Below are 24,788 nucleotides of genomic sequence, written 5' to 3'. Positions count from 1 at the left end.
AGGTAAATTAAAGCTCTTAGACCACATTTTCAGCATACGTGGTACTGAAACCTCTGTTTCTAACCAATATGTGTTTCTAAAGGAGAACAGAGTGCATGCTAATGCTTTTATTCTTTACACACAGTTAATGGAAGTTTTCGTATTTCCATATTTCATATTTTTTCCCCATTCAGTTCTATCTGCCTCCAAAAACATCTCAGGGCAATCGGGGAGAATCAATATTTTAAACAAGGAAATTACTACATTTCAGTCAGCTGAAGAGTGAAATAGCACTTCCCTTCCTTCCAGTTTTCTTAAGACCACAAAACCACAGAGAAGTTGTGTTTGATTAAAATATTAAATATGCATAAAGAACCCTTGGAGGGTGTTATGTTGTTCCAATGCTCCTCTTTATCCTTTTTTTAGGCATGTTTTCAGCTATTCTACTTACTTCAGTAGAGGTAAACACATTGCTTTATAACTTTCATCTAAAATAATAACTTATTTATAGAAGCTAATATAACTACACAGCTGTTCTGGGCAAACAGTGGCCTCTCCATTTAAGTGATAGTATAATGGCTTTGATTACAAACAATTTTGCAAGAAAAACAACAAAATGTTATCGACTGCTCTAAAAATGCAACTAATAGTCATTAGTAATAGCCATTCTCCTAAGTAATAAAGTCACTTCTGTTCTTGCATGAAATATCCTTTCACCTTTACTTAACAAAAAAAGCCATATTAGCAAACTAGAATTTCAAAGTCTGAACTGACAGCCAGATGTGCTGGCTTGCTTCGATGACCGTTTGTGCTATCATTAAAAAAAAAGATTCTTTAATTCTAGATATTTGGTATAGTTTTGATTTGTGATACACAGACCACATAAAAGGGTTCTTTCCCAAAGGCAACAAATAATGTCATTACTGGTTGTTCAGTCTGAAATTGCCACCACAACCCAAGCATAAACATTTATTAACATATAATGCAAAATTAATAGCTAGTGACAAAGTATTTCAAAGAAAGAATATTCTACTTTGTAAAAGCAAAATTAAAGAGTTCTGCTACCATAATTTCTTTAATGACTATTCAGTTTTGTGACAAATTACCCACTGATACTGTCAAATGCCATTTCATTTTCTAATAAAAACTTTATTTTTCTTAGAATAAGGTTTTTAAAAGCCTGAGATAAATTTAGTTTAGTTTTTGTGTCCCTTCAGCAATCATTACATGACCAATTACAAACAAATTTTACTGCTGGGGCAGGTCACTGATGAAAATAGATTAAAATTAAAGCACATGGAAATTTGGAAGAGCAAGAAAATACTTCTTGGACTACGACCAAGGCAATTCAAAGCACAAACATGAATATAATTCAATCATTTCCTTACAAGCAGGCTTGGCTACAGAGCTCCCAAAGTAATGATAAAAATGAAGTCACAGAGAATGTATTTCAAGAGGACCTTTACTGAGATGGGGGAGGAGGAAGAACATGGTAGTTGAATATTTTTAACCAGCTTTCCACAGATGAGTCTAAATCAAGCTCTTACGATTCTTCCCTGTCATAACCCACTACAGAGGTCAAAGGTTGAAGCTTTCCCAGAGGTTCACTGTGCATAACAAACACTAAAAGTTCCCCAAATTTAGTTTATATATAACAGCAAAAGTGCTGTGGCCATTTACATCCCATAGAGTCCCATTAGTGTTGAACAGGGCATAAGCAGGGCCGGCGAGAGCATGAAATCTCCACATTTTCAATTAGTTTCTTTACTTGTGCCTGCAAAAGTTAGTGTTTCTTACACTCTTTAAAACGTGCTACGAAAGGATGACAAAACAAATCCTTTACTGCAAACATAGAAACATTTTGTCATCAATAGTGTATTTTTTTCTAATGTATTAAAATGATTACTGATCTATTATTAAGCGTTACAAAGGGACTTGGGGGTGCTCCCATTCTTTTTTTGTTTTGAGCAGAGGTCCAATGAATAATTTGAGTAATTTGAGATCGTGAGCTCTGCAAGCTGGATTGGAGAAGCAAGTTCAATACCCTACGGCTAACCTGGGGGAATCCTGGGGACATACAGTCGGTGGGAGCTCGGCCACTCTGCCAAAGCTGAAGCCTTTGGCTCTTACTCCAGGCATCTGACCTGTATGCTATTCCATATCTGTAATTTATCTTAAAACAACAGCAGGGAAATTGGTAGGAAGGGAGGGCTGTTGAATGAGTGTGCTGAACTGTCTAGGAAATCATCATTCCAACTGCAGTTAGGACTCATTCTTCTAAATCTGTCTCTGATCGACCAATAAAATTAAAAAAAAAACAAACAAAAAAAAAAACAACAAAACAAACCAACCAAACTTTTCCTTGAACTTTTTGAAACACTTCAAAAAAATAAAAGAGCCAATATACTGGAGATTGTTCCAGAAGGAGCTACCAGCACGATCAAAAAGGCAAAGAGAAACTATTGAGTTTCATGAGACACTGTCATCATCAGCAAACTCAATTTAAGGAGATTTTTCTGCCCCAAGCTGTTCATACAGCATTGGGGAAGAACAAAGGGACATTAATGATGCCGTTGCACGTACTGCACAGCCCGACCAGGATCAGGAAAGAGTTGAAGGGCCTGAGGACGCAAGTCTCTTGCTCCACCAGCCGCCCCATCTCCAGCCACCCGCCACCTGCAACATTTGCTGTGGGCACGCAGGTGCTGCAGAAGCCGTTGTCAAACACTTGAAGGTTAAAGTCTTCACAACATGATGCAAATGAGAATATAGCTTCAGCTGGTTTTGTGAATATAGTTGGTAGCCGTAAACCTATCCTTTTCGCACTCAGGTGATCTTTGACATTACTGTGCCCTACAAATATCCACAACTTGTTTGGCACACGATGATGTTTCAAAAACAAGAACAGCATTGTAATTATGGTTTTGCTTTGTATATAAGTAGTAGTAACCACAAAATATATTTAAGGCTATTTGCTTTGCTGTATATGCAATTCTATCTAGCACATAAACATCCCTCTCCTAAACAGAGCCTATTTCCCCGCATTAGCTATCCTGGTGCCCCCCCAGCTTTTTGGAGCACACATCACCATCTCCTCTCCTCATCACTCCCTGCCTACACCAGTGCTCTCCTGTCTGTCAGTGCCTCACTCCTCCTCTGCAACATCTTACAAGTCTCCACCACAGACTTTACACTTTCCAAGTAACAACAGATGTATAGAAGAGTCTCAGCATCAGCATATGCTAAATGCCCTCAGGTCCTCAGTAAAGTCACCCTACAGGAAGCAAATGCAAATTTCTGCCCTCCATACATAAGGCACGGTCCTGGGGACCTTGTTATTATATCATTAACCTTCACCTTTCATTTTACCTATGTTTCCAGTATTCAAATGTTTCTTGAAACACACCATGTTACTATTTCCCCATGCTGCAATTTGTTACCAAGTATTTCACTCCATTGATTGAACAGTGACAAACAAATGAGAGCACCAATTTTTAAGCAACAAGAAAGTAGTTCAATAATTACTGCAAAAGTTAACAGGGTCCCCATAATCCTTGCAAAAATCTGTTTGTTCATGATTCCTATTCATTCCCTAAACCAAGACTTTCAAAGAGCTCTAAATGCTGTTTTCTCTGCCTTCCAAGGCTGTAACTCTGCACTCTACGATGCTCCACTTTATCAGGAGATGATGCTAGCCATGGCTAGTATCTTATCTCTGTAATCCCCCAGTGTTAGGCCAAGGCTAGAGTTGTGCTAAGGGTATGTAAAATGTGCTTTGCTGTGGGGAAAAAATACATGTCATTTGGAGAAAAGGCGGAATAACTGGTATGGAATAATTATGGTTGCTAGTAGCAAATGTTTATTTTTCTGCAAAACAAGCAAAGCAGAAGCAACAAAAATACTTATTTTGTAAGAGCCCTTACTAATCATCAGACAAAAGTTGATTCGTACACATATTAACGATAGATATACAATGATGAGGATGTCTGCTCAAAAAGCATGTATGGCTACTGAAATCAGCCGGAGGGGTTTTTGCTGACTATTTGGATAGAATGAAAGTAAAGCTGGTTTGCCCCTTCTTCAATCCTTTCTGCCCTCTTGGGGTATCCTCGTCTACAGAGGAATACACAGGAATAGCCCTGGTGGGCCAGGTGAGAGGTTGATGTAGCCCAGCATCTTCCCATCAGCCTACTTTGATCAGCAGACACCTAGAGAAGGACACAGAAAGCAGACTGATGCTTCCCCAAAACACTCTCCCAGCCTCCATGTGTTTGCCCATAGACCGTCCCCTGAGCACCATCCCCAAGAAAGCTGGTTCAGTCAAACCTCTAGTGGCTACAAATGCTTTTGATGACTGAAGTCTAGCATATACCCAAGCCTCAGCAAAACCCTTTGAGACTGCATGCTGTGGTAGGCCAGCATGACACTCAGAGCTGAAGCTGCTCATCAGCTTTCTTCACAGCTCATGGTCCTGTCCTGCCAGCCCTCCCATGTAGCAGGTAACCTACAGCAGTCTCCTCAGGAGAAACTCATGCTGGTGAACAGGGCTCTGCAGAAAGGGCAGAGCCCCCTTGTCCCTTCCCAGCCCCCACGCAGCATTGGTGCTGCATACGCCGCCTCCACCCAGAAGACAACCTCACCAAGCCTGCAGGAGCGCTAGCACCAGCAAAAGAAAAGTGTACTACTTCTCCTCTGTTAAAGCTCCCATTGCATTAAGCTTTGCTTTGCCTTTTTTTCAAAAATGTTCCCATCCTTACTTATTCAAGGAAAGAGAAATTCCTTTTTTTTTTTGCTGTTTAGAGAAACTGAAGTGTGAAAACTGTGTCAGACGTCATCGTTCTTTCTGGGACTTTTTTGTTGACATTTTGAAAAGGTGCGTTTTCATATTTTTTATTCCCCCTCCCCCCGCATCATTCCCTAATGCTTTGAAAAACACAAACTAAAACCAATGCACCATAAGCAATGGTAACGTTTACTATTCACTTCTGCTTGGTCTGGCAGATCTGACAACCAGAGAGCTTTTCAGATCTCTATTTTTTGTAGTATGGCTAAGACTACACTTCCTCACCATAGCATATGCTGGGTTTTAATGTTAATTTTACAGTTCTTTCATTTCACTTTTTCAAACCGCATCCATTTAAGCTTTTTAAGCATACTTAAACATACAAATGCACTAATCATTGTCATTAGACCTATCCTCTAAGAGGCTAAGTCTACTGAATTACTACTTCAGACAGGAGGAAAAGCTGTTCCAAAACTCCCGAGGTCCTCGGTACTTAGCGAGACCGGATTTTATAGTAGACAATAAAATTGTTATTACACACCTACAGCATTCCCTCATGTGCACAGCTCCCTAATTACAGCATGCAAGTCACAATATTGCATAAGACGTGGCGCATTTCATGGTGATGTCACAAGTTCGGCTTTTCCTGCTGACAAGACTACAGCCTCTGGGCAAGTTTCATTGAAAAAATTAAAATGATAAGAAGAAAATAAAATAAATACCAGCAACTCTTTCTCAGCTGTGATACCCATATAAGGAGTATCTCAATAAAGTCAGGAGCATGTCCCATTCCCCTCTGCACAACACCTACGAAGAGGTTTACAGATGTCGCCCACTTTGCCAGCTGCAGAATGCCGTTCATGAAAAACACTCTAATGCTCTTTGGCACCATAAGCATAACCCTGTTTCTGGTGTTTCCAGTTAGTCTTTACACAGTCTCTTCCTTAGATAAGAAGTTTATTCTTGCTCCTGTAAAAGTTCAGCCTGAGAAACACTGAGCAAGATCTTCAGCTTCAGGAAGGGGCAGGCATGTAGGGCTGAAAACACCCAGCATTAGGCAAGCTGCTCCCTTCTGCCTTTATCTGTGAGCACAGGCATTTTGAAAGTGCGTATCTGCCCTAACACGTCCTTCAAAGGAGAGCGGTATCTCATCGCACCAAAAGCCGAGTGACGGAGGCTGCTATACCCCTCAGAGAAATCTATCGCTCCCCTCCTGTGGTGAGACACATGTGGATTGGCGATCAGCGTCCTTAACATGAGCTCGCATGAAGCTCGAGACGTGGCCACGTACTCAGCCACACAAGCGACGCAGGGTGTTCCCCAGCTTCTAAAGTAGATTACTGCATACAGCTACACGCTTGTTTACTTGACCGAGATCCATATTTAGACATGTATACAAGCGCACAATCCCGAGCTGTTTATTCAGAAAAAACTCCCACTGAACGCAGTGGGTATGTGTCTGCCTAAGCAGCTGAGGATTAAACCCTTAAATCTTCTGCAGCACCCATTTGCACATTTCTAAATAATCAAAGAAAAAAGAAAAGCAAAAAGAAAAGCAGGAAAAACATGCCCATGTGACTGTGGACCTCTCCGACACTCGGCTACATTTGGATTCAGAGAGCGTGTGTGCCTCTCTAACATTGCTGATACATGTACTAAGGTTCAGCTCATCTATTTTGAACAGGAGTTTCTAAACCTTGTTAATTCTATATGCTGAGTAAATTTCCAGCTCTGTAACTTTATAAGCCAAAACATTTTTTCTGAAATCTTTTCAAACTGCTCAGATGATTTACATCGGACAGACAAATACTTTTTAAAAGAACCAGACTGTCGGGTCCTAAAATTTTTCTCTAACTGCTTCCATTTAGCGGGGAAATCCCTCTTTATTGACCATGAAATGTGTTCTCTAGCTGGCTAAGCAATGATGCTCAACCCAACACCTTTAGTAATTCTTACACTTCTTCCTTAATCTTAGTGCCAATTCAGCATGTCTACTTCTACCATGCAATTCATATTTGTATGGCTTATCCAGGACTCCAAACCCATCAGTAAGAAGCAAGCTTGGTATGGCACATAAAGTGGCTTCTCCATCACCAGCAAAATCACACTGAGGTGAACCTGGCTTATTTGGCATCCATGCTGCTAGAGCTGTACAGTCAAGCTGCCCTAGGAACTCTGCCTTTGCATCCGTCTACCAAAAGTGCAGTCTATTTAATACACAACCCCCAGAAGTGTTAGCGTTCACAATACTATAAAATGGTCTGCTACATGTCAGTAGTATCGCCACTATATTACTTTGACAATTCTCCAAGCATTATATTAGCTAGACTGTAGTCATTAAAATGTTGATCCGAAGAATACAAGGTAATAAACCACTTTTAAATGACCAGAAAAGCTGCCTCATAACACATGTTAAGCCATAAAAGTGTATTTTCCATTAAATTAATCAGGTTAATAGACAGTGTTGCAAGAAGTCATGTGTAGGCAGCATGAACCTTTCGATGTCAAAGTTACTATGACAACTGGATAACCTGGATTCATGGAAGAGATGACGGTATGAGATGATTTAAACAAAATGTCGCGTAACCGTGATGACTAAGTCAATTCTAATGCTTTCCCTTAAAACGATTCTGTTTCTTCACAACAGATAGCATTTAACTGGAAGATCATACAAGATCTGAGAACCATAACAGACAAATCAGCACAGTCTATTGAGTAAGTTTACGAACATACTGAAGCGACTGTTTTGTAATCTCTACTCTTCAGCTTTTCAAAACCATGCCAGGAATGGGGTTGCCAAAGAACACAAGTAACAGTTCGAAAAATACATTTAAAAGGGGGTCCTAGAAAGTGTCATGTTAGACAAGCGTCTTTCTGAAAATGAGTTACTGACAAAGCTCTGTAATTACACACAGTGTTCTATGTATAAATACATGCGCAAACACAAATATTTGAAAAATAATCAGTATAAATGCAGTTACGTGGCACAAACTGCTATGAAATTCACTTTCAAAACATATATACAAATAATCCAGGCTAATAAATGGTAAACGTTAATAAATACACTTGCTTCAACAGTAATGCAAAATTAATGCATATTTTAACAGCAGATAATTGCAGAAACAACTTGTGTGGAAGCATTAAAAAAAATCAGCCGAATAAAAAGACTATTTTCTTAAATACCTTGACTTGCTATCCTTGTCTTAAAATTAATACTCAGGATACCTGGAGCACATTTTCAAGGCAAATGTAAGGACTTTTAACTGAGTGACTACTAGCAATAATGAGAATTTCACAGTGCTCTGAAAACATGCTCATTCATTGATACGTTGCCCGCAGTGCTGCCTCCCTGCCCCCCCCCCCCCCCGTTTAATTAACATCTGTATTTGTTACAGAAATTAGAGCAACAGTGGTGCATATTTCAAAGGCGCAGGCAATCCAAAGTCGTGCCTCACGCTTATCTCGTCACGAGGCTGCGGCAGTCAACTTTATTGCCTTCAGACATGTCAGCATCGCCATACGCCCCCGCCGCCGGCGCTGGCAGTTTCCCCATGGAAGGGTGCTTCCATCGGCGTCACCACCGGGACGCCTCCTGCCACTGACATGGCTCAGCCGCACGTTTGCAGGACTGGCCTTTTAAAAAGTCAACCGTATAAACTGGGCAGTGACCAGATCAAGCCGCCGTTATACAAGAAGCAAGGAAATATTATGCAAGACCACAGGAAGTCAGAGGAGACAGCATTCTGGGCAGGCCTGGCAAGGAGTCTGTGTGAACTTCAGCTAACAAGCAAAGCTCGGTCATTGGCGCCAAATTCAGCAGAGAACATTCCCAGTGCTGCAAAGGATAACACTCCCCATGTTTCTGCCAGTGGGCTACGTTCCAGGACGCCATGTACCTGATGAAATGCAGATAAACCCAGGTCTTATTTTTTGCCAAGTCTTCACTTATTTTTAAAATTTGGAGCATATTTTTGTCCAACATTTGTTAGAAGTGGCAAACGGTTTGTTTTCATGGCTTTGCTAATAGACCGCTTGTTCTTACGCTCCCTGTAATTTCAACTACAATAAGTGACCTACAAAGAAAACGTTTGGCAGAAGCCTCATTTTTTCCACGCATCTTGCCCATCTCTACCTCAAGGCACTCTGCTAATAGGATATGTGAGGGTTATGGATTCCTTTTTCCTTGGCATTTTGGAATGACCACTGCAAGTGGACTTGGCACAGAAAGATGACACCCACCTCGCACACAACTATACTATTTTAATCCGCTTCCATGTAGATAGTAATTGGATTTTTTTGCATTTTTGAGAACTACCTCATCCAGGTCCTACTTGGAGAAGACATCCATTAAAATGGAGCAAACTTTGTTTCTAAAATGGCTGAAAAAATTGGCCTTAATCTGGCAAACGTTCACCATCTAGCAATACTTGAGTTCAGAGAAGTTTTATGCTTTGTTCTAGGATTCACCTTTAAAACATCAATGATAAAAGGTTGGAGGTGGGAATCCATTTTGAGGTTCACACACACAAGCTGCCAAATAAGCAGCACAGCATGCAAAGTGTTACACAACACAAAACAATTACCAATTGTGACGAGTGTAGACAAAGCATTCTCAAGAGAATCTATTTTATGTTTGTAATCGTCCTCAAAAAACACACAATAGTGCTCTCCTTCCAGAAAATACATAATACAAACAAAAACCAAACAGTAGTACTACCTCGATTGGGGGAAGTGATTCTGAGAAGTGTGATCTCTGGTAGATACAAATTGTCAATGCCAATGAACCAATTTTAAAAGTTTTCATCAGTACCATCACTTACGGGAACGACAAACATACGCAACTCTTAACAAGAAATTCCCATCTTCCCCACAGTTTGCACATGAAAAGGTTCCCATAACCTACTGCTTTTGCAAAAATAATTAAACGAGCACCGCAGCAACACAGGAAAGTGAAAATGTTAGTGGTGACAATGCCTTCATTGTTACCGCCGGTATAACAATGCCTAAAATTAATCACGAACTGACAACCAACACCAAACGCACACACAGTTGGACCTCTCCAGCCAAAACAGACCTTTCTACAGCCGGATCCAGAGTTATAGCTGTTCAGAAGTGCAGTTGTTTCTCCAGCTGAAGACAGCAATTCCTGTCCAGCAGAAAGAAGTCCAGCTGCACTTCTCGGGGCCTGAGTCAAGCATACACCGGTGGTTTTAATGTGGCCAGTCTAAAACATCTCGCAGTATCAAGTGTTAGTATTAATCATAGTTGCACAGCAGTTTCTTCATCCAAAACCAGTAAGGTCTAAGCACACCGAAACACTCGGAAATGCCCGGAGTAAGGAAAAACATTTTATCTCTATCTATTTCTACCAAATAGCAAGGCAAATATCTCACGGTGAGTTTTTAAAATGCCACAAGGGTTAACTAGTGAACCATGCTACAAAAGCAATGAGCTGTTGCGTGAACAAGGGCACTAGCAAAACCACGTTTCTCCAGGCTCTGCAGACTCCTGTTGGACCCTGGTACCTGTGGCACAGCGAGCTGCGAGCATGGAGCTGGCTGGAGTTCCTGCCCCTGCGGGGACACCTGAGACTTCTTCAGCCACAGGAAGTCTCTGGTCTCTACAGGGGAATGCGCTTGTGCTGCAGCCTTTCCTGAAGCGATTACAACACTGTTTCTGAACAGCTATTCCCAGGAATTTAATATCCTTGAGATCTTTACAGCTCTGCTAGGAATGGAGACAGACACCCCCTGTAACAGTGTAAGCCTTGATTCTTTAAGAAAACAAGCTAGAAGAGGATAGTTCTTCTAATCACTGTCTCATCTTCTATTAAAAGTAAATCTATTAAAATTTCTTTTGATGACTGCATTTCCCAGTAGCTCACCCAGCCAAAATCCTTCTCCAAACTTCCTGTATGCAATTCATATTCAGCTACAACAAACTATAATATAGCTACCACCACAAGCAATAAAGCATTTACTTTCTCTGGGGTGGAGGGGGAGATGTTTTGACTCTCATTAGCTAGCATATCTCTAGGTTGGGGCCTTCTCTTTATTTTGTTGCAGTACAGTAATTTCATATTCCATAGCTTCACTGTATGTCCTACAACTCCTGGTATGCGAGCAAACGAAATACTTTCAAAACAGAGTGTACCGAAATAGATTTGCCCACCAAATATTTCCTTCTTATAACTTTGTAAATCAGAACTGACTTCCTACACAAATAACAGTATAAGAACAGATGCTTGCTCTGCTTTCCTCATACCTTACTCAGTATTTGACCATTTCATTTGCTTAAACCACCAGCTAACAGAAGTAGAACCCAAGTGGAACGATCATGAAATTCCCTTTTAAGAGGGATAAAGGTTCACACTACGCAGTGTCCATATCGTATTTTCCTCAAAGGTATTTTCATAAAGCAGTACCCAGAGGTCTCAGGCAGGAACTGAATGCCATTTTGATAAAAGTTCTAGACATATTATCAGACTTCAAAGATTTTGGAGCTGGAGTTATTTTGGTACAAAAGCCAGAGCACTCAATCTGTTAAGTAAGGTACAAATAGAAACTAAGAAACCTGACCAACAGGAGCACACAGCTCAATGTACAAATGACTCAGTAGGCTCATTCCACAGCTGTAACCTACTCAAAATGCAATACAACATGAACTCATTTTATGCTTGCACTGTATTCATCACATCGACTCCCTCCGAAAGAACGCTCTGTAATGACTTCATATTGGCATGATTCCTTCTTAAAGGTTTTAACAGGTCAGGCTGCAGACACCCTCGCTCTTTCAGCTCTGTCTTTAGGTGGACCTCTGCTCCACATTAGCCATCACTGCACCTGAAATCCTTACTGTGACCTGCAATGCAGACTTTGCTCCCTGCTCATTATATTCCCTAGGTTGGAAGAGCACTGAAAAGTCACTACTTTTTGAATAAGCACCATTTGCTGTCATCTGCCTCCTTTAAAATAAATTAAAAAAAAAAAAAGCAAGTCAGAAAGCAATAGTGCTGGTCACTGTGGTTCGTTGCTTCGTGCTTGCCTTTAGGGAAGCTGGAATTTAGTTACATCGTGTTTATGGTGGCGTTTAGGTTTGGGGGGTGGGGAACATTGTCCTAAGATTTGGCAGGCAAAGGGAAAGGAGCAGTGCTATACAGATAACACGGCTTCTTGCATTATCTTCTTCAGGGCCTGCGTATACAGCATGCAAAGCTGCCAGTAAAAGCCTGTATAAAACGTCAGGCTTTTCTCAATGTCTTTTCCTTACGCTGAAGAACATGCCTGCTCCCTCTTCAGGCCTGCCCTGCCACCCATACGCAGGAGAAGTCTTAACATGAAGATCCACAGGCTTCAGTCTATGCAGTGTATGTGAAGGAGCTTGTGTACGCTAACCTCTAAACTCATGTCAGATTAACCCTGTAATTCAGCGCTGCTTTGCTTTCTTACAGCTCTCAGTTCAAAGAAACTGAGAGCAAATGATTGCCAGCTGAAACCCTACTGAACTCCCCATCTGCAGAACAGACTGGTTTTGGTGTGACGGTCAAACCCTCCTTTTCATTCTTACTGCCCCACGGGTTGCTCACCTGCCTGCTTTGTGATGAATCTGAAAGAATAAGAGGTTTTATCATCTCTCAGACACTTTCAGGGCACTGCAATCCCCTGCCACCACCACCCCATCTCCTCAATTGCTTGGGGCGTCTAAATTGCACATGGCTCTTATATGACACGAAGGCCAAATTCAAAGGTGAAGCAAACGAAGGCGTAGGTCACCCATCAGCACATGGGTGTAACCTACATATTGAGGGATAATACGGAGTGGTGCAGTAAAGAAAACAATTAACGAGGCGATGTAAGAAGAGCAAGAGATAATGAAACTCCTTCCATTTGACAACCCCCTCTTTAAGCATTTTCAAGTTAGATTTACCACACAAGCTTCTTGCCAACATCGCTACAGCATTGTTAGGCATAGAAAGTCTCTACTTTAAAAAGTTTACAGTCTAAATAAATAAGACACACAAAGGGTGGAAGGAAGGATATACTACCATCCCAGTTTTCCAGACTGGGGAGCGAGGATACTGATGGAGATCAGCCACCCCGTCCAGGCTACATTACCAACCCAATGCCCCCACTCCCCAGCAGGACAAAGAGCCAGGGCTGAGCGAGAAGGGCTTTCGGAGAGGGTGTGGAGGGGAAAGGCAACGGGAGAAGCAGCTGCAGAGGCCAGAACCACTTGCTGAAGCTGCTGTTCAGCGGCCAGGTCAGCAACCAGACGCGGCTTTCACAGCCAGCTCTACCAAGAGCAGTGAACAAGCTCAAGAGACAGAATCCAAAACATGATTTTATTCAGCTTCGCTGCGCTTTGGCCCAGGTCCCCATGCCAAAGAGGCTTTGTTCAGGCCAGCTGTGCAGTTAACAAACAAAAGTAGCGTTGGGGGGGTTGTGTTTCTTAAATGGGAAATAATGGGTGTTTCGAAACACCAGCATTAAGTTTCCCTCAAGATATCTGCACTTGCTTCTATTTCAGTTTCAAGCCAGCACATGCCTAAACGAATGGGATAGTCCCCTTCTGTGAATCATTGGGAACATAAATATGGCTTTGCTGTTATGTAAAAGCCAGTAGCAGCATTAAGACAACTTGAGCACAGAAAGGATGTTCCCATAAAAACGTCCCCCTGATTAGTAATGGCAATAAACACATACTTCAAGTCATTTTCAGAGAAAAAACAAGAACTGGAGTTATTAACAGTAACTGATAATCTTACAGCTGCAGCACGTAAACAGTCCATCCACAGCTGAACCAAGCTACATTCCAATCAGTCAAATGAGAAATCTTCCTCCAAATCACGCACGTAAAAGTGCTGCGTTAAGCAATAAAGGGGGTCACTGCCCCCAAATGTCTACCTTTTCTTAAAAAAGTAATGCTATTTTGTTAAGACCAGGCATCATCATCTTGGCTAGATGGGGTATTGATTTCCTCCTCTGCAAGCGAAGGTCACCTATCTCATGTGCAAAAGTTGGCAAATTCCAACTCTCTGCATTCCCCAATGTACACGAGTCAGCTTAAAGGACGATGGGAAATGGGTCGCCTGGGTCAATATGGGGATACACTGGAAGAAGTAAACCAAGAGCTACGTTAGTCATGGATTTCCTTTGCAACAGAGTTCCCTTTAAGGAGGCATGGGAAGACCCTGGGACAGGTGGAGCTAGCAGTAAGCAAAGCCCCGCTGCTCCTCCAAAGACAGCTCTTCCCTCCTAGTGAGGGCAACATGCAGAGGCCATTCCCAAAGGCTCACCCCTTCCCAAAGGCTCTTCCCTTCAGAGAACTAGGCAAATGCAGCCTTCCCAGAAGAATCACCCAGCAAAAGCTCCACAGGAAAAATACCAGAAGCATTTCTACCAATTTCCAGTCTTCTCTCACAGGTTATGAAACACACTGGAGGCAACCAAGTCTTTAGAAAAAAATCCTGGAGTGGAGTATAGCTATATTTGGTCACTAGGTTTGTATTCCAGAGAAATACTGCCTAAGGAGTCATGGCACGATAAAGCCACTTAAAGTTGAATTTCTTCTCACATGTGTATGTACAATGCTGTCATTCCATAGATCATTCAAAAACCATTTTTGTTCTAAGCAAGCTTCATATCAGCTTTAAGTCAATACTCTCCATAATTACCTAAGAGTCTGAAGATACTGTCATTGCCATTAGCTGACAACTATGTTATTTCATAATAACAACATACAAAAATCTAACCGGGCACAACAACGCATACAATCTCAGAAGATATTCTGGTATTTGCAACAAGTTTTGGATACAAATTGCATGACAGCTAAAAGTTTGGCACTTTCCTAGCAACATTCCCCATTTACAAATGTAGAAATACAGACAGAGGTGGCAGGTTTTTTAGTGTTCGTTAACGTCACAAAGATCTTTGAAGTATTGTGACAAGTACCCAATAACACCAAGAATTTACCGGCAGAGAGGGTGATACAATTGTGAATGAATGGACAGGGCTCGAAGACCAACACCAGCCACAAGAATGTCCCCTACACAATGACTGAATAGGGTTGCTTTGTAGTTTATCATACAAATGCAAGTGCAAACGACAACTGTGATACCAAGAGTTTAAGCACCTTTTTATGGCAGTAAAGACCTTAGATATGCTAATGGTTGAAACAAAATACAAGGAATGTTCTTTAAAGCACTTCCACTACCTTTATAAAAACTGCCTAATAACCATCCCACTTCATACTTCCTTCACTTTATTACCTAAGCAAATATTTATCTTATAAGCACATGAATGTATGTTAAAGGAAAAATACTATACAGTAACTTTTAACACTATTAGACAACTTGGACCAAAATTTTACCTCTGAATGGATTTTTCCCCGTGCTAAGATTTTTAGAAGTTCATAAGGCCTCTGACACTATAAATCATCAACAGCTTTCCCTTTCAAGAAAAGAGCAATAGGGCACATTTTTTAGTTTTCATGCAACTTATTGAGGCCATTGTATTGGCTTCTTAAACTGAAGTCACTCAGCAAATCACCTTCTGTGTATTAAATAATATATACTAAGGGACTCAGAAGCTGACTATCTAAAGAAAACGCATGCACTAGGCCAAAGGTGGATATCACCTGGGATCACTATATTTCAAGATTTTATTGTATCTGTTACTTAAAGTAATAGCTTTCCTGGGAAAGGCAAACATTTCTCTTTCTCACCATACGTAGGCAGGTTTTCAAGAACGTGACTCTGAAATTATCAGTCCTTCGAGAACAACCAAGTTAGAAATTCTGCAACATGCTGTTTTCATCTCTCCCACATTCTGACTTTCTTGTTTGTCGTATCAGGAGCCAGTGATGTGGGCCAGGGGGTAGGAGGGCCTTTATTGCTATGTTTTCAATTATACTACTGTCTTTAAAAAGCTGTTCACATAACCAAAGCTAGAGAAGGCCTTTGTCATCACCGAGTCACGCTTCCTGCCTAAACAATCCAAAGACGACTAAGTATTTTCATCAGACCTGCTAACTTGTTTAAGCAATTGCAGTTTTTGAAAGACTGGGACTGTTTTGAGTTCAAGGCCTCAAGTGACAAGGGCTTCACGAGTAGTGTAAAAGGAATACCTAATATTTTGGTTTAGCAGATAAACTTAAAGAGTCTTCCTGAAAGGAAGACAGGAACCTGATTGAGGTCAAGCCACCAAACCAGGTTCATGTATGTGTCTCGTGGCTTTCAGTAAAACAAAGATGATCTGGGGAAAAAAAAAACAAACCAACTGAGTCAAAGACCAGAAACGAAAGGGGGGGGGGGGGGATTTCTTTAAATTGAAAAGAGGCTAAAAGTTACTTAAGTCTCATTCAAAGGAGATTTAAAACATCCAGTTTTAGATTAACAATGTAGTGCAACACAGGAATTCAGAAAGTATATTAAAATGAAGCCAAATCTAAAATGTTTCAGCAGTCTCCAAATGTTTTGACAATTTCTCAATCCCATCCCTTCATTTTAGTCTAACACTAGCTCTTGTTTCCCTTGTGCTCTGGAAAATTATTTTTCAAGAAAATATTTATTTTTACAGAAAATATTCACTCCACCAACTACATCTGCAGCTCTTCCAATGCTCAGTAACCCATTGTTCAAAACTTGCACCTTATATCTTACCTTCATTTGCCTAACTCTAACCAAACGTATTTTGATATATTAGATAATGAGTAACAAATATTTACAATAGATTAAGTTCACATTTCAGTAGTTCCAAGTAGTTTCTAAATGATCCTGGTAATCTTATTACACATACACCTTCAGACAGACTGCTTGCTATCAACTGCCATAAGTTACACCCACATGATTCATCCATTAGGAGAACTGCTCAGTTTAAAAAAAAAAAAAAACAAACAAAAAAACAAAACACACAACCCTCCCCATATCCCTTCTAATTTTAGCCTCTCCTTAGATAACACAATTTCCTGAAACAAAAAGAGAGGGTCAGACTTCTTACACTCTTCTAGCTCCAAAATGTTATTTGTAAAAGTAGTTGAACGTACACAGTATTTCATATCCAAATATAAAGGGATGCTGCAGCGCTCCAGCTTTCTGTTGCTGGGGCTGCAGAGAAGGAGGTGAAAGCACCAGGGAATGAGTGATTTTTGGAAAAAAATTGAGGTAGACAACAGAACACACTGTAGGACTCAGCACTCACGGCTTTTCTGTAGAAAAAGAGAGTAGGGCAACCCACTAGAGCACGGGACCCAAGGCCAGGTGTCCACCATCACCCTACGTCCCCCACCTCTATGCCTCTGGCTTCCAGGGACAGCTCCCATGCCAAAAGTAACAAGACAGCTAAGACGTTAAACTGGTCATGGGCACGGCAGCATGGAAGGTGAGAAACGGCGTCTCCCAGGATATATTTGTCATCAGTGCAACCCTCCCCGCAGGAGGAAAGAGCTAACAGCCACACCAGCGAGAGCGCCCAGCAGAAAGTCTTTTTTTTTCAATTCAGAGAAACTTAAGGTAGGTTTGACATCAGCCCAGATCAATAAGAAATAGCATCATCTGCCCACCACCTATTTCATAAATACATCCTTCATTTTACAGATCTGAAGGACTGAAGCAGATACTCGTGGCGGAATCATCATTCTGTTAACCTCACCTTCATCTTGGTATGCTGTAAAATGAGCACTGCGTTTATAGAGCAAATGCTGACCTAATCGCCACTACTCCTAGTTGGGAAAAAATAGCTGAAGAGACGTATTAGTTACTGTGAGTTATCTTAAGATCACAGCAGGGCAATAACTCTTAAGATTACTGATGATATAGTAAAAAAACAAACAAACACATCCCAGACAAATCCCGTAAATGGCCACAGCCCGGTTGTTCTCTCCATCACAATCCTGCTTTACAGCCTGTCCGCATTCTGGCCTGGGGTTGTCATTCATGTAGGTCACAGCTGGGACTTAGGGACAGGCCTCGAGCAGTAGGGGCTGGAGGGGCAGCCAGGCACGGCCAAGACACATTTTTAGAGATGCATTTACTTCTCCTGTATCTTGTTGGAAACACCAAGAAGTTGTTGAGATCTTTTTGGAAAATAGTCAGTTTGGTTCTACAGATACTCCACAAATATGTGAGATTAAAACATATGCTATTTAATGTTTGCTTGAAAGCAGATCACTATATGAATACATACACAGCAGAATGAAGAAGCATTTGTAACTTGGGGGATGGTTCAACATATTCGCATTAGGAATGAAAAACGCTAAGGAGCTGTATTATCCTGGTTTTGTCCCACTTGAGAGCAGAAACAAAATAAGGTGGTGTTTTTTCCTCCTGCCCAGATGCATAGAACTTGTTCATAAAGCTGCAATAAGCCAGTATTAATCGCACACCCACAGGCTAACATAAAGCATTTGTAAAGTTTCTGAATTTTTCAGACAACCTTTTTGGAGGCAACACCCTAAACATTCCCCCAATCAAAGAAAACTGCTGATCCCACATATTCGCACACAGAGGAAGGGTCAAGACCAGGGCACCTCTTTGACTAAAGATCAGACATAAAAATTCAGCTAAAGCAACTTTGCTTCTTGTCTGGCAAAACATCTGATGAGTTTCTATAGAACGGAATATTGAATATTTGCTGTGTCATGTAATGCAATGGACAGAGAAGCATAATGGATACATTACCCAATTCCAAACTCTTTGTAATAACAGTCGAGTAAATTAAGTTACAAGTCTAACTGTTTTAAGACCCAAATATGCCCATTTAATCAGAATTTATTATGGTACTTTGTTTCAGCTAAATTTTCTAGACCTAAATAAAGTCACAGAGGAAAGAATCAAAATCATAATTAGATTTGAGCTCAAGAAGTAAAGAGCATAATTAAATGAGAGTTACTTTGGAACATTAGTTATTTATCAGCCAGTTGGCCTACTGTACTTCATTAATCTACTTTCCAAATGCACAGTAAAATACAGTTTCCCATTTTACATACTTCAGAAAGAGTCTCCATGAAAAGTAGCCTTCAAATTTAAGAAAACAATTATTTTTTCTTACATGAGCAGTCAAGATTTTATCCTCAGCAGATAACTACTTTATTATATTGCCTTTTAAGCAAATGGAGCACAAGAATGATAAATGAGAAAAAAATTGCCAGCTGCATAATAACCATACTTGCACTTTCGCTTAATTTAAGAGAAGGGTTCTATCAACCTTGTGCCAGCTACTAGGAGTAAAAGTATTTATAACTACTAAGGTATACATGACATTGAGTATTTGAATTGGAGTTGAATATTGGAGTAATTAACAGAATAGCATTTCACAGATAGCTTTAGAGGAATAAAACCATTCCATATATCCAAACTATTTTTAAATACAACCTATCTTTGTATTGCTCATTTCCTTACTCTAATGTTTATCCTAATTCTCAGTTATAAAAAGATTATCCATTTGAAAATAATAGCAAAAAGTTCAATACTTGAAGAGTTCTGCCCCCACCACACCTAACAGCAGCTCCTACTTGGAACCTGAAAACAAAAATACTTAATGTTTATGAATCCACCATAATAAAAAACATTACAGAAAGGCAGAGAGATCCATTTTTGATACTCATGATGCGTCTCCTAAATTAGCAGCATGATCCCAAAACTCCTATTAGCAGAGTACCTCCACCATGCAAGATATTCCCAATGACCCACGCAGGATAATCATGACAGAAGATGACCGACATCAGAAGATGAAGTGAAAAGGACATGACACAGAAAGGTGCTGCATACTAAGGGGTGTTAGATTTTTACCTGGCTCTTGGGCTGAGTGCTAAAGGCAAGCAGAGCCAGCCCTTGTGGCACCCCTGCAAAGCACAAATCCTCAGAAGCCCAGGTAACTTCGGGGGACGGCACACACCACTCCCACAGTGAAAGCCATTCAGCCCTCATTAAGCTCAAATGCTTTGGCTGTATAGAGGTGAAGCCACAGCAGCTGGGCAGCAGAAGTCAAGCTTTCCCAAGTAGGCCAGGACATCAAGTCAGAGCTCAGCTCAACCTCTGCTACATGCCATTGCAGGCAAAGGGAGACATCAAGGCACGCGTGCAGCCTGTCGTTCCTCATTCCTGTGCCCTTGGGCCACCCTCTGGTAGAAAAGCCCTTTCCACATCTGTAGAAATACAGAAAGGGCAGCGAATGCAGAAACCAGAAGGGGCGAAACCAAAGTACGATGAGTACGAGCGGCCAGAGTCATGCAAGAAGACCTGCAAGCTATGAAGTGCCTGTATTTTTGGTGCTGAACCTAAGTCCAAGCTGCTTAATGTTAACATACCATAAACATGTGCTAAACAGCCAATTTCAACAGATTGTTCGTCATGAATTCAGGAGATTACATTTCCTTTTGATAACTCCAAATAAGAAAAATTGTAAGGGCAGATGTTAACATAGAAGCAAACAGGAGTAAATTAAATATGTGGGCTATGTGTGGGGAGATGTTGAGCAATAACAAAACTTGAACAATTTTTTTTAAGAAGTCAAGTAATCTATGCAATAGTCTGCAAAGGAAAGCATTCGAAGCTCCATCAGCTGAAGTACATAAAATGATGTTTACAAGAATATAAGGAACAACCTACATTGGCAAGTAGATGGACAAGATCATCTAATTCACCACCATCACAGAGTAACGGGCAAGAAGTGGTATACCTGACAAAAGTGACATACCTTAAAACAAAAAGCATACTGGGTAGAACAAAACTGAGACTATGTTTCCTGAAATCTGCAGTTTAACACCTTGGCACATCCAAACGCTCACATTTCCTGGCATCCGAACTACATCCATTAAGAGCAAGCGACCACCTGAGCGCTGGAGAGCAGTGCCGTCAGGATCGTTTCCTCCTCCTGAGGAGGAGCGGCCAAGAGTGACCTCAGCTTGGCAGAATCACTCTCCTGAAGTAGAGGTCAGTGAAAACTGAGGCACAAAGTGTCTCAGAGGGGCTCAACATCTAATAAAGCCCAAAGTGAAAGGATAATTGAAAGCAGTCAGTTACCTAGTCAATAACTGGGAGGAATCCCGTTTGTTTACTATCTGGACCAGAAGATGTTAAACAGACTTATGTAACATTACCTTGTTAGGGTCACAAAACAGTACTGTATAATTATACAGGGACCACTAGTAGAGAATCACCCCTGAGCTGCAAAATTGATTTATTTTTCATACAACTGGAAAACAAACACAAAAATCCCCAAACAACACAAATGAAAAGGTGAAGCCAAACGATGCATCCTACTCAGCGGTACCTGATTTGTCCTGAGCCTGGTTTCAAACTTTTCTCAGACATACGCTGCTGTCCATCCAGAACAGTCCATTTAACGCACCATCCATTCCTAATAAAATAACTATGTCCCTCAAACAATTCAAAACCACAAGATGACTAAACAATTAGAAAACACACCAAGATATTCTACAAGACTGCCTTAGTTAAATTGGGACCTATCTACTAATTGTCATTGTACTGCACAATGATCACAGACATTTTTTCCTTAGCTTTTATTATTTTGTTAAAATGTGTTTTACCCTTTTACTCCTCCTTTTCCCCAGTTTCTAATTACTAGCATTCTAGGAAACATCAGACTTTGTCTTTAAGACTGTGTAGATGATGATTTTTATTTTTTATTAAGTTAAAATAATAATCATATTAATCTCAACTCAGTATCTTGGACTAACTTTAAATGTGGGAAATCAGCCTATTGAAAGTGTTAGAACATTTGTTCCAAAGGAAGCAACTGCTCTTCTCTATTGACAGACAAAGCTTCAAATGAGAACCTGAGGATGCTCTTCAACTTAAATTGACCATGAAAAGAATCAAAGATTATCTTCCATAGATCATCTGTTTAACAGTAAAAGAACTGCTCCTCTAAACATATGTTCCAGAGCTGCCTGCAAATCTAGTAAACCAGATTACCCCCACCACCTTTTCTCCCTGAAATTGATTTATAAATGCTATTAGCCAGTCAGGTTAGAGTTCCTAGCTGCATATCTGGATAGAAATCAAGCAAATAATACAACTGTTGAACTCGAGGCAGTAAATCTATTCTATAATAGTACTGGAAAATTAAAAAAAAAAAAAAAAAAAATCTTGCTTCAGTAGGCTACATAGGGTACATCCCCAGTAGGGACGTATGTACGCGCGCAGACAGGGAGGCACAAGCAAGCTATCTTAAATCCCTCATCTGATACTCTCCCAGTTCTTCCACAAACATTAATTTACACAACAATCCCATGAGCCAGATAACAATTAGCCTACTTCTGAGAGAGACAGAAAATTGTCACTGGAATGTCACGAGATTTATGTAAGATCAGTGACAGAGCCGGGATTAGCGTTCAAACTTTAGTCCTGTGAAGTTTCTATGTTGTATCTGAAGAGCATTTCCACAAAGCACTTCAGCATGCTGCCCTGCAAGATTAGACAGCGCTCAATCCCTCACTGTGTTTGAAAATAAGAAGTTAAAACTGAAGAGATTGAGTGCCTCATTAAAAAGAGATGATACAATGAATGCAGTGTATCTTCAATATGTACACTATTTCATTCTTCTCATTCTTATAAACTACTATAACACATTTTTATAACTACATCTTACTGTACTATAATTTTTTAACTCTCTTGCTCAACACAAGAAGACACAAAATGTACCCATATTTTATTCCCTGCACAGAAGATCGATACCTAGAACAAAATACATGATGCAATTGTTTAACCTTAATACATTAGTGTTTGATAAACTGAGACTAGCTACATTGAAAATATATGGTTTATACTACTACAATGCTTCCCCTATTACATCGTCATAGGGTGACTCAATAAAAAAGGAGCTATTATACAAACCAAAAAACAGTGTTTAAAGTTTAGTGCATCATCAGCTGGAAAGTACACATGACAAATAACGAGATAAAATTCTTAGTCTGTAAATCACATCGTTTATGAACACAATCTACAGTCAGAACACCAACCTGAGCCAATAATAGACTCAGCCTTGTGACTGCCTGCTGTATAAAACAGACTGAATAAATACTCTGTTACGAGACTTCGTGGACCTTTATTCACTTGCTTAGTCTTCACCATGTCAGCACCCTCGCTCATCCACGGGAATTGTTTATAGGCTTGGAGCCACAACTAGATGCTTCTTTTCTTAATCTCCACCTGTAACTTCTGTATTAGGGATCGCAAGTTTTATGTTGACGTTCAATCTCAAGAACCAACAGGAAAACATACTCTCTGATGCAACTACAAAAAACTATTAAGTTACTTCTGTTCCCTTTGGAAGGTTCGTTATGGCAATATGGAAATGTCTAGCTTTACATCCTCTTTGAACAGCAGTAACTGGCAAAGCGCAGCGCCCTGTGAGGCGCTCCTCGAGCTCTCAGCCCTCTAGGAAAACTTGCTGACAGTTGAGGAACTTCACGAACCGCACGAGATGCAAGTCCCCCGCATAACGCGGCCAGCTTCTTGGGCTGGACCGAGAACGTGTCGAAACGTGTTAGTTTTCTACAATCAGTAAGCGTTTACATAGCCTGTATTTTTTACATCCACACGATTTTAATTATGAAACATGTTTTGCTAAGGGTGCCACCTTTAAAACCCCCGTCCTCAACTGAAAAATAATTTCCTAATAACCAGCTCCTAACTGATACTAAGCGAGTAAGCCCTACCATGACGTGCATTTAAGTCATGCCGCAAGAGCGGCGGACCCGCACCGGCAGGCTGCCCGGGGGCCGCAGCCGGCCGTGCCCGCCAGGTGCACCTGCCCACCTGCAGCCCCCGCCGGCCACAGCCGCAGCCGGGGCCGGGCGGCCGCCTTCGCTCCGGGTGACGGCGGCCACTCGGGACGTGTCAGCCGGGGCAGGGGCCGCTTCCCGCCGCGGCAGCGGCGGCTCCCAGGCGCTGCTCGCCGCGCTGCCGCCCGGCGGGGGCAGCTCCCCGGGCAGGCGCTCCCCGGCTCGGCAGCAGCCGGGACGGGCGCCGGTCTTCCTCCGGCGGAGCGCGGGCTGCCCCGAAGGAGCCCGGCGCTGCTCCCCGGCTCCTCTCCCCACCAGCCCCAGCCTGGGCTGGGCGAACTAACTCCCGCCGCGGCCGCTGCTGGTCCCTGCAAAAGCTGCTGGACCCTGCAAAGGCTCCCGGTCCGGAGCCCTCGCCAAGGAGCCGCGGCGGTGGGAGGCGAGGCCGCGCCGTCCCCCCGGCGGTGCCGCCCTCGGCCCCAGCCCGCGGGGAGTCCCGCCGCGGCCCCACGCGGGACGGCGCTGCCGCGGGCGAAACGGGGAGCCGGAGGAGAAGGATGAAGCGGCCCGAGCAGCCCGGAGCCTCGCCCGCGGCCCCCTCACCTTTTCTTCTCCTTGTCAGCTGTCATCGCGGCGGCTGCCGGCTCCTGCGCCGCCTCTCGGGCCGGGGCGGGCTCAGCACCTGCCCGCGGGACGCGGGGGCTCCGCGGGCGGCGGCGGCGGGCGGGAGTCCGGTTCGGCCGGGTCGCCCCCGAGGCGGGCGTACAGTCTCAGGACACTGCCGAGGATTGTACGGCCCGCCCGGGGGGGAAGGCGGCGGCTGCTGCTGCTGCTGCTGCGGGGCAGGAGCGGCGCGGCGGCGGGCTGTGCGGCTGGGCGCCGCCCGCAGAAAGTTCTCACTTTAAACCTTGGGCCGCCGCCGGCCGCGGGGGCAGGGCCGGCCCCTCCGCCCCGGCCCCGGCCCCGGCCCGGCCCGGCCCCGCCGCCACCGCCGCGCCCGCCAATGGGGGCCGGCGGGGCGCCGCCGCCGCGCCCCGGCCTCCCCGCCCCCGTCACCGGCCTGCCCGGCGGCGCCGCGGGGGGTCAGCGGGGACGCCCCCGCCCCACCGGCACCGCTCCGGCTGCGGCGGGGGCACCCGCCCGCGGGCGGGCACCGGGGCGCCTTTCCCTCCGCCACCGTTTTGTTTCTTGTTAGCTGTTTAACTTATTTTATTTCTTGTTTCCCCAACACGGCGTTTTTGTCCCGGTAACTCCGAGCGCGCCCCGCCGGTGCGGCCTTCGG

At 42.7% G+C, this 24,788-nt stretch overlaps 1 protein-coding gene across 2 annotated transcripts in view; it reads right to left on the bottom strand.

Moving 5' to 3' along the window:
• Positions 1–24,247, bottom strand: part of EPAS1 (endothelial PAS domain protein 1) — an 81,626-nt gene extending 57,379 nt beyond the window's left edge. For both annotated transcript variants that reach the window (XM_050893901.1, XM_050893902.1), the window contains exon 1: positions 24,110–24,247. In XM_050893901.1, the coding sequence (XP_050749858.1) occupies positions 24,110–24,135 (26 nt within the window). In that variant the 5' untranslated portion in view covers positions 24,136–24,247. The remainder of the gene's footprint in view (positions 1–24,109) is intronic.
• Between the last annotated feature and the right edge of the window lie 541 nt (positions 24,248–24,788).

This window comes from Gymnogyps californianus, chromosome 3 (genome assembly GCF_018139145.2).
Source record: "Gymnogyps californianus isolate 813 chromosome 3, ASM1813914v2, whole genome shotgun sequence".
Lineage (NCBI taxonomy): Eukaryota > Metazoa > Chordata > Aves > Accipitriformes > Cathartidae > Gymnogyps > Gymnogyps californianus.
This window is presented reverse-complemented; position numbering and strand designations above follow the sequence as displayed.